Source organism: Microtus ochrogaster, linkage group LG8, assembly GCF_000317375.1.
Source record: "Microtus ochrogaster isolate Prairie Vole_2 linkage group LG8, MicOch1.0, whole genome shotgun sequence".
Lineage (NCBI taxonomy): Eukaryota > Metazoa > Chordata > Mammalia > Rodentia > Cricetidae > Microtus > Microtus ochrogaster.
The window spans coordinates 20,924,785-20,936,030 of record NC_022033.1 but is presented as its reverse complement, the minus strand read 5'-3'; the positions used below and the strand labels follow the sequence as shown (position 1 = coordinate 20,936,030).

At 41.0% G+C, this 11,246-nt stretch overlaps 1 protein-coding gene across 2 annotated transcripts in view; it reads right to left on the bottom strand.

The window, feature by feature from the left end:
• Mroh8 (maestro heat like repeat family member 8) overlaps positions 1-11,246 on the bottom strand; it is a 79,063-nt gene that overhangs the window by 49,500 nt on the left and 18,317 nt on the right. For both annotated transcript variants that reach the window (XM_005363024.2, XM_026787108.1), the window contains 2 exons: positions 10,388-10,533; positions 6,452-6,574 (listed from right to left, as the gene is read on the bottom strand). In XM_005363024.2, the coding sequence (XP_005363081.1) occupies positions 6,452-6,574; positions 10,388-10,533 (269 nt within the window). The remainder of the gene's footprint in view (positions 1-6,451; positions 6,575-10,387; positions 10,534-11,246) is intronic.

Below are 11,246 nucleotides of genomic sequence, written 5' to 3'. Positions count from 1 at the left end.
CTTCCTTCCTTCCTTCTTTCCATTTTCTATTTTTTAGTTTTTCAAGACAGAGTTTCTCTAGTTGCCCTGGCTGTCCTGGAACTTGCCCTGTAGACCAGGCTGGCCTCTAACCCATAGAAATCTGCCTGCTTCTGCCTCTGCTGGGATTAAAATGTGCACCACCACCCAGTTCACTCTCTTTTCTTGACTGAGGATGTGATATGTCTGACAGCTTGAGTTCCTGCCCTCACTTCCCTCCATCATGGACTGTAACCTAGGACCCCTTCCTCCCCAAGTTGCTTGAGATGAAGTTCTTTATCACGGTCACAGAAAGGAAACTAGAAACAGAGCTAATGCCCTGACGATTTGTCCTGAAGAAGGAACAACTTTCCAGCTTACAAATTGGCAGGAGAGCTGTGCTGGAAGCCCTGCAGGCGATGGGCAGGAGACTCCTCCAGAACCGTGTCCGCTTATAAGCCCTTCTATTCTGTTCATCTGTGACAATTCCCGTACCCACAGTAACTTGTGTCTCCAGATCCTTGTCTTTCCAGCCCTGTGAACTCCCATTTATGGCCTCCAGGAAACATGCTTATCTATCCTTTACCTAATATTTCTTAACCAAGTACTCACTGGTTGCCCCAGCATCAACTGTGTACCTGCAGCAGGAAGCTTCTCAATACCTTTCTCCACCGCCTTTCTACCCCACTACCACCCCAGCCTGGAAACACAAAGCAGGCTGACTTTTAGAGAGACCTCCTATGTGGTCTTACAGAAACAAGAGGAGCAGCGGGGTCAGAGGGCCCCCAGCTCTGCCATCAGCCGTCCAGAGGCCCCTGGTCTGGTATTCAGTTTCCCCATGCTTTGTTCCCTTGGCTATAGAGGATCTGGAGTGGCTCTAGGAAGCTAGCCCAAGGAACTACTGTGGGCGCAACCTGACTGTGAATGTGGAGAAACCTCGCGGGATTGTTTACCATTTCATAGGAACTGCCCTGGCCCATAGGAACGAGCATTTCAGGGCCACATTTCTGCTGTGTCGTTTGGTCCCACAGGCGGCAGTTCAATTATTTAGGAGAAACATCAAGGTCAATTATATTCCTTCAGGAACCTGGAATTGGGACCTCTTAGACATTTTTTTCTGGAAAGTCATCAACTTACAGATTTTATGTGGGATGTCCTTCTGTATATGTGTTGCTTTTATTTGGTAATGAACAAAGTTGCTTTGGCCTAAAGCAGAGCAGATTATAGCCAGGCTGGAAGAGATATATAGAGAGAGTAGACAGCCATGTAGCTGCCAAAGAAGACAGATGCCAGAACCTTGCCCAGTAAGCCACAACCTTGGGTGAAACACAGATTAATAGAAATGGGTTAAATGAAAATGTAAGAGCTAGCTAGAAATATGCCTGAGTCACTGACCAAACAGTGTTGTAATTAATATAGCTTCTGTGTGATTATTCAGGAAACATAATCTGAACAATGAGGAAATGAACAAGCATTGTGAGAAGGCTGCTAGTTCATTTCCCTACTGTCCAGCAGCTCAGACACGAAACAATCAGAAACCATATTATTTACAACAGTTTGGCCAATAGCTTAAGCGTATTTCTAGCTAACTCATATCTTAAATTAACCCATCTCCATTAATCTGTGTATTGCCACAAGGCAGTGGCTTACCAGGTAAAGTTCCCAACATCTGTCTCTGGCGGGACTACACAGCTTCTCTCTTAAAGAAGCCATGGAGCCACTGCCAGATGCTGAAACCTTGCTGGTAGACCACAAGCCTCATGATGAAATATAAAATACTGGAAATGGGTTAAATTAATATGTAAGAGTTAGCCAATAAGAATCTAGAGCTAATAGGCTAAGCAGTGATTTAATTAATACAGTTTCTGTGTGGTTATTTTGGGTCTGAGCTGCAAAGTGGCAGAAACAAACAAGTGACCTCCTTTAACAACCAAGCAGTCTCCTACAGAATAGAGCCCAATGTGGGGCTAAACCCATTTCAAGTCTGGGTGACTGTATTAGAGGGAAGCTAACTGAGAGCATGTTTGCTCCTCAGCACCCCCGCCTGGGAAAGGGGCTGGATTGGGTCTGCACAGACAGGAACACATGGTGGATTCCTGCCACAATACATGGAGACATTTCCAGGCTGTGCAGCATGTTGCATGGCAGATTTAGCTTTTATTCGGACTAAAAAAGTTTATGTGCTGCACGGTGCTTTCCAAAGTTGAGGAGGAGAGCATGGCTCCCACCCAGCAGTCCCAGAGCTGGCGGCAAATGTACTTCCACCATGTTGGATGGGGTGGAACAATCAGGCAGGGCTGTGGAGTTGGTCCTAGCCATGCCCACTTAGCTTTTTTTTTTTTAAGTGCTCCTGGTCAGAAAACGATTACAGATGCATAATAAAAAAAGATTCAGATGAAAAAGACCTCTAAATTGGTAATACTATTGGATAAATGTATATAGGTTTGGGAGAGAGAAGAAAAAGAGTATAGACAGTTATAAAAAGAAATAGTTTTAAAAATAAACAAAGTCTTTAAAGAGACAGTAAAAGCAAAATAAAAGAGTACAGACAGTCATAGATTAAAGGAGGAAAGAAAAATAAGCCACAAAAAGATGGGAAATACACAGTCTGGATTATGTATATTATTGAAACCTCAGAGCCACATGAGAACTTGATCCTCTAGAACTTGTTAAGCCCTCCTTAGACTCTACCTCAGCATCTTTTTGTTGCTTATTTTTTATTTCATGTGTCTGAGTATTTTGCCTACGTGTCTGTAGACCATATACATGCAGTACCAGAAGAGGCCAGAGGAGGGCATCAAATCCCCTGGAACTGGAGCTACAGGTGGTTGTGAGCTGCCTGAGGTAGGTACTGAGAACTGAACTCTGGTCTTCTGGAAGACAGCAAGTGCTCTTAACCACTGAGTCATCTCTCCAGACCCTCAACATCCTTTTGTTTTGTTCTGTTTCTGTTGTTTTTATAAACTTCAGTGAGCCAGAGTTAATTTTGTTGCTCACCTCCAGAAAAAATATTAAACAGTCTTAATAAAAATAACAGTTTGGGGGAGGTAATGATCAAAATAAGTGTATAAAATGCTCAAAAACTATTTTTAAAATGAAGAGGATAAAAGGAATCACCCCTGGGTCTGCATGATGGGGTCAAAAGATTTGTTGAGCTCTGGTGAGAAACTAAACAGGAAATAGTACTGTGGTAACAAAGGAAGACATTCTCTGGGTCTGACATGAGGAAGGGAGGAACAGATGTGAAGGAATAAGTGCCTTGAATCTGCCAGATGTGGTGGGAAACCAAGGCAGTTGGATCTCTGTGAGTTCCAGATCAGCCTGGTCAACATAGGAACAAACGAACAAAGTTATGCTAGAATTGAGTCTTTGCCAGTTGATCCTCAGATTATACTTATCATGGAAATATTGCAAAAAAAATGAAATAGTATCATTTTAAAAAGAAAAATTTTAAAAATGAGTTCATCTCAAAGATCTTAAAGTCAGGCAGAGATTTAGGCATCTAAGGGACTAACTGATTTGGCAAGTAGGCAGGGTTGTGAAGGACCTGGATACAGAAGGATGGAGACTTTTGGAGGTAGCCAAAGAGAATGAAGAGGCACCTGAAGCACCAGAATTCAGTTATGGCTGGTCTTTTATTTATTTATTTATTTATTTATTTATTTATTTATTTACTTACTTACTTACTTACTTACTTACTTACTTACTTACTTACTTATTTTGGTTTTGTGAGACACAGTTCCTCTGTAGCTTTGGAGCTACAGAGAACTCGCTTTGCAAACCAGGATAGCTTTAAACTCACAGAGATTCACCTGCTGTCTCTCTTCCAGGTGTTGAGATTAAAGGCGTGTGCCACCACTGCCCAGCTTTTTTTTGTTTGTTTGTTTGTTTATACAACACGTCTCTTTGATTAATTTGTGGGCATGTATGAGAGTCAGCAAAGTATACATCCCTTCATGCTCCTGAGTAAGCCATTATTTAGACAACTTTTCATTTGCCCACTTACCTGGGTCATTTCTGGGTTTTGTTATTCCATGAAGTGTTGTGGAATAATCCTTCTGTACACTGTGAAGATGTGTTGCTCCCATTGTTAATAAAAGCTGATTAGCCAATGACTAGAAAGAATTGTTGGGGCAGGGAGAATACTGGGGAGAAGGGCGGAGTCAGGGAAGACACCATGAGATGTAGCAGAGCCAGCAGGCTGGAAAATACGTACATAAAGTACTCGAGTCTTGGGGTAGCACATAGAGTAATAGAAATGGGTAAGTTGTATGAGCTAGTTAAAAACAAGCCTAAGCTAAAGGTTAAGCATTTATAATTAACATTAAGTCTCTGTGTGGTTATTTGGGGAGCTACTGGTGGAACACAGCTGACCAGTGGTGTAGGTAGAAGACTAAACCTACATTAAAGAGTGTTCATAACATTTGTGTGCACATCTTCACAGAAGTACTGATTATGTGGTAGGTATATTTGCCATTTTTAGGAAACTACCCAACTGTTCTCCACATTGGTTCACCATTTTACCTTCTTACCAACAGTGGGCTAAAACTTTGGTTCCTCTGTAACTTCACCAGTACCTGGTATTGTCTTCTTTTATTCTGGCCAGTTTATTGGTATTCAGTTGACTCTTACTGTGTTTTCACCTTATTTTCCTCTAAACAGAGTGATGGAACACCCTTCATGGCTTATATAGAAACCTTCTTTGTAAAACTGTCATAGAGATTTGTTTGCCTTTCTTTGCACATTTTGCTTTGGTTTCATTGGCTTTTTGCTTAATGCAAGACCCATGCATTAGTGTGCATCAAGAAAGGTGAATCAATGTCTTTAGCTGTTGTATTTGGCATGCTAATTTTATGTCAACATGTCACAAAGTAGTTCTTTTGAAAGAGAGAACCTCAACTGAGAAAATTCCCCCACTAGATTGGCCCATGGGATATTTTCTTGATTAATAATTGATGTGGGAGGGCCTAATTTCCTATGGGTGGTGTCATTCCTAGGCTGGTTGTCCTATCAAAGCAGGCTGAGCAAACCACAAAGAACAAGTCATAAGCAGCACTCTCCCATGATCTTGGCATGACTTTCCTCAGTGATGGACAGTTATCTGGAGGTATAAATGAAATAAGCCCTTTCCTCCCCAAGTTGTGTTTTGTCATAGTGCTCTCTGACACCAATAGAAACCCTGAGTTATACAGCCATGCATTAATGTGGGTCAAGAAAAGTTATCAATGCCCTCAAGTTCTTTCTCTGCAACAACTCCAGTCTTTTCCTCCTCATAAGTTGTCACAAAACTGCTTCTTCTGCTGTGCACCTGTCCTCTTGGTGTTGGAAGAATGCTCTTTTAACCTTTGTACACACGGCTGCTGTAACTAAGGAAATTCAACTACCCATGTAATTTTCTTATAGATAGTAGCTATCTTAAACTTTTGTAGACAAAGCCCCTTCTTAGCCCCTATTTTGATAGACACCAGATATGGGCCAGTTAGTATAGGCTGGATCTCCTTGCAGAGAGTGGATTTGTGATGTGGGATTCCCTCTGTATGCTTTGAATATGTTTTATTAACACTGATTATTAAAGAAGCTGTTTCAGTCAAAGGCTTAGTAGAAAATCCGAACAGAGATACAGAGAGAAAGTAGGCAGAGTTGAGGAGATGCCATGTAACTGCCAAAAGAGAAAGACACCATTCACCAGTCAGAACCTTACCGGTAGGCCATACCCTTGTGACACTACACAGATTAATAGAAATGGCTTAATTTAAGATGTAAGAGTTAGCTAGAAATATGCCTGAGCTATTGGCCAAACAGTATTGTAATTAATATAATTTCTGTATTATTATTCAGGTATGGGCAACCAGGAAATAAATGAGCAGCCACTGCCTACAAATAGCACACCAACATGGGGCAACTACATCCACATAAAAACTGAGAGAGCTCAGGAATAAATTCTAGACATGAAAAAAACAGTTAAGTACAGCTTCTTGGTAGCCACATTTTTTTTTTTCAGATAGACTCTGCTTGCTAGCAGGAAGCAGAGGCACGGCTCCTTTAAGAGAAGTCTTCCTGACTAAGTGTTAGCTGCAAAAAATTGCATGGTTTCTTTAAGATCCAGCTTCCTAGTTCATGCTAGCAGAACAAACTCTGGCTCTTTGGGGAGTTCCTGCACTTAAATGGGGTCTGTGAGCAGCCTGTTACAAATTGCTTAATGGCAAACATAGACCTGCTGTGTCCCTGGAGCTGGGATGGTGTGCATGGCTCGCAGAGGTGGTGAACTTACCTCTGCCATGTTGTACAGGGTGGAACAAACAGGTAGGGCCACAGAATTGGTTATAGCCATGCCCGCTTAGCATTAAAAAAAAAAAAGCACTCCTGGTCAGAAATGCTTACAAATACACAATAAAGACAGATTCAGATGAATCTGAATTACCACAGAAATCTTTGCCAAACCCACAGTACTTACACTTAGGATATGCACTATTTCTGCCACGTGGCGGTGAACAAATGATTCTGTAGTTTCATCATAATTTAAAGTTTGGCTCAGAGCAGACAAAGATCTTAGAAACTTCAACTTTTCAGGTTCACCCTGAATTTGTGAGGAAATGATAAAAAATACAATTATACATTATTTTATTTGATAAATGGACAATGTTTTTACAAAATTTTTGGATGTTTTTAAGCACATGGCATTTTATTCAATCCAGGATCAGTCTCTTAACTATAAGGAATGCACAAAGTACAGGAGGATCCAATGCACTTCTTTATCCACAAAATTTGTTGGGGACCACAGCACACCCTCTGTTGCAGCACCAAATGCTCTAGGCTATTCCCCACCTTCAGGCTTTACCACACTGTCCACCTACCCTCTATCATGTTACCAGATTAAGATTCCCAAAAATGACCCTGAATCTGATACCTCCAGTTCTTCTAATGCCATTAAAGAGTCACCATTTTGCTGTGGGATAATGCTTTTGTATACTGTAAAGATTTGTCACTTGTATTGGTTTAACAAAATGCAGATTGGCCAGTAGCCAGGCAGGAAGCATAAGCAGGGCAGCCAGACTAAGAGAATTCTGGGAAAAGACTAGATGCAATCACCACCCAGATACAGAGGAAGCGAGATGAGAATGCCTCACTGAGAAATGGTACCAAGCCACGTGGCTAAACACAGACAAGAATTTGAGGTTAATTTAAGTTGTAAGAGCTAGTTAATAATAAGCCTGCACGAATAGGCCAAACAGTTTATAACTAACAAAAGCCTCTGTGTGTTTCTTTGGGACTGAATGACTATGGAACCAGATGGGACAGAAACTTCTGTCTACACCATTTCAAGTTCTTAAGGCTTCCTTTAAAAATGCAAGTTCTGATTTGGATAATATCTTTTCATATTGACATTTTGTTTTTCTGATCAGAGAAGTAATAACTACTTATTATAGAAATTCTGAAATAAAGCACAAAGAGGAAAGTACAGACGAACATTTCTTCCAGTCTTTCCCCTAGGAACAGATGGTATAAACTCACACAATTCCCTAGAGAGCAAGGAGTCATTTTTACGGCATCCACCTGCCCTGGGTGCTGGAATTACAAGAGTGCTCCATCCTGGATTTCTTGCTCTTATTTTTTTCTTTTTTTCTTTTTTGACCCTGTACATTTTTTTTTATCAAATGTTAATTGATCAGGTAACTCCTAATCTACAGTTGTTCAATAGCACCCAAGAAGATCAAGGCCCTTCCCAATCTGATCTCGTTGACCTCATCAAATCATGTCTTGCCTTGACCTGAGGCAGTCATAGCTATGGTCAATTAACTTCCTTGATGTGCTTTCTTGCTTCCAGGGTTGTATGCCTCCTGCCTTCTCTACATTTCTTGCTAGAACTGCATGGATTTAGAGTTGGACTGTCCTTTTAGTCATGAAGCGGAGTTGTCAGCCCTTCCTAGGTGCAGACACAGCTGTCACAGCATCTGAGGTAATCTCATACAATTACTGGAATGGGCTTTCTTTTGTCTTAATTCACCGAAGCAATCCAAATTCTTTATTAAACAAAGAAAATTTTTTACAAAACTTTGTGATAGTAAACACAAAGAATAGCTCCAAATTTTAAAAATAAAAATTTTCACATCAAAAGTGAAGACCAACCAGCTGACTTCTGGTGCTTTGCTGCTATTGCATTAGCATTATACATAAAATGCTATACTAAGTCCCTCCCCACTGCTTTCTGTGCATCTCTATCATCTTACAGTCACCCTATGACTCTCTACAATTACTTTCTGTCAACTAGTTGCTAACTCAGTCTCTTGGCCCAGGGATGATTTTATTTAATTAGTGCAAACACAAACTTAGAGTTCACTGTGTGACCAAATATTCCACACACTAGGCCAAGCAAATTACTCCACATTAGGATGGGAGATATTAAGTTCAGGGGTAATGGAGAAAGTAAAGTGTCTGCCCCAGCATCCACATAAAAAGCTAGGAGTGTGTGGTCTGCCAGACTAGCCTAATCAGAGAGCCTCCGATCCCAGGGAGAGACCCTATCCCAGTAAAAACACCTGAAGAAAAGCTCTGGCCTCTACACGCGTGTGCACTCAACATGCATCCCCAGGACACACACCCACACACAAGGACACATAGGTAAAACAAATGGGTAAAACTTTATTGTCAATTTGACTGGTAAAGATTAAAAGCAAACCAAATTATACTAATTTTGGACAGTTGTAAGTAACTAGCATCTGATACTCGTCTGTGCCCAGAAAACTGTACTTTACTTTTTGGTTGTGAACCTAGCCTTTAACAGATGAGCTGTCTCTCTAGCCTACAAATAGGCCTTATATTAGTGGTTCTCAACCTTCCTAATGCTGTGACCCTTTAATGTAGTTCATATTGTGATGACCCCCAACCATAAGATTATTCTATTGTTAACTTTATATTTGTAGTGAATTGTAATGTAAATATCTGATATGCAGAATATTTAACATTCAATCTTCAGAGGGGTCGTGACCCACAGGGTGAGAATCACTGCTTTATATGCTGGGTAAACAATTTAGCAGAATCTATTGAAAGCACTTACAAGCCAGGCATGATGGTACACACCTTTAATCCCAGCACTCGGGAGACTTAGGTGATGTGGGATTCCCCTCTTTATGCTGTAAATTTTTATTGGTTAATAAAGAATCTGTGTTGGGCCTGGAAGTGCAGAGTAGAAGTAGGCAGGGAAAACTAAACTGAATGCTGGGAGAAAGAAGGCAGAGTCAGGGAGAAGCCATGTAGCCCCGCTGGAGACAGATGCCAGAACTTTACCTGGTAAGCCACAGCCACGTAGTGATACACAGGTTAATGGAGATGGGCTAGTTTAGGATTTAAGATTTAGCCAGAAATATGCTTAGCTATTGGCCAAACAGTATTACAAATAATATGGTTTCTGTGTGATTATTTTGGGACTGAGCAGACGCAAACTAACTAGTGGCCTCCTACAACACTGATGTAGACAGATATCTGTGAGTTTGAGGCCAGTCTTGTCTACAAAGCTAGTTCCGAACAGCTAAGGCTGTTTTATAGAGAAACCCATCTCGAAAAAAAACAAATACCACACACACACACACACACACACACACACACACACAAACACACACAGTTTGTTTTTAAGTTAAAGACAAAAATTATTGGGAAGCAGAAGCAAGCAGATCTCTAGTCTATCCAGCGAGTATCCAGGGAGTTCCAGGACAGCCAGGACTAGGCAGAGATCCTAGTAGTCTTACTCTAGTTTTCAAGGTCAAGCAATGTCTGCCCCTGCTGAGGTCTTTACCTGTCTTGTACCACTGTCCCCATTTATCACCATGGGTTAAATGTGTGAGGCTTGAGTTCCTCAAGCATGCTGTGTTCTTCTTGATTACTTCTACCATAACTCCATTTCCCCAATTCTAACTCTTCCTTTTTCCTTTTATCCTTCAGCTCTGAGCTCAAAGGAAACATTCTCGGAGCCTTCCCTCCCCTCACACCAGGTAAGTTTTCTTACACTCTCACAGGGTGGATGACTGGCTCTCCTCAAAAATGGAACACTGTATACCCAGGAAACTGGCCAGAGCAGATCTATAGCTACTCACCTAGAACATGTGTGACTGTTTTCCCTCTAATTATATTCATTTGTAGGGACAGAATATGGTAATAGTGGTTATCTCAAGGGAGTGGGGTTAGAGAAGATTAACCTTTAACTTTTAGCAAGCCTTAATCTTTATTTTATTTATTATAAATATATATATAAATTCAATAATTTGTAAATAAAAATTACAAAGGGAAATACATTTTATAATCAATAAAGTATTTATGTATATAATAATGAGTTATATGCAGAATTTTTTTATTATAAAAAATACATTGGATTGCTCATCAAGACTGCCATGCGTACCTTTAGCTCACCACGTAAAACCTCCTGGATGGACTGGACCAGTATCTCAACACTGGCCTCATTGAAGGGTGCCTGGAAAGTCAGGGATCCAAGGCTATCTGGAGGGGGGGCCTGAGTGAGTCCAGAGATGTCAGAGATGTTCGGATCTAATACAAAAGAAAGATGCTGGTGACCCCTCTGGTGTAAAGTGGTGGTGCTTAGGGGTGCAAAGCCCTGGCTGGGGCACACAGCTTCTCCTGCCTGCTTGGCCAAGACCCCCCCCCAACTCTCACTTTTTTTCTCAGCTGCAAAACCTGTGTTCTTAGAGCCTTGGAGTCATAAGGATCTTTAGGCCTGGGCAGTAACGAAACGGTGAATATGATAACCTTAAAATTAACTCTGAATGCCTTTGCCGACTGTTGACTGGTGCTCCTAGAATTTTCTCCAAAAGTCTGAATTTGAATAAATATTTGAAGTTTTTCAGACCAGTATGTTCTTAGGTCACAATGATCCCACATGTTTTATCAGGAAGATAATTTCTAAAAATCCTTGCATCTTAATTCAAAGCACCAAATGGGTGAAAACATTAAATGTTTACAATGAACTTTCAACTTGAAACTGGGGGGGAGGGGAGAGTGTCTGCAGGGGAACATGCCTGCCTCTGACTTTTCCAACAACTGTACCAAAAAAGGGAAAAACAAACAACACAAATATCAAGAGAAGTTGCTGTCTCTCAAATATACTGATGAGGATCTACAGAAGTGTCCAGGCTGTGAGAACAGCTCCCAGAACTACATCAGGTTGCAGCCAGAATGCCTTCAAAGCAGTGAGGTCTTAAAGGAATTTCCAATCTATCTAAAGAAAAATGACGTACACACTC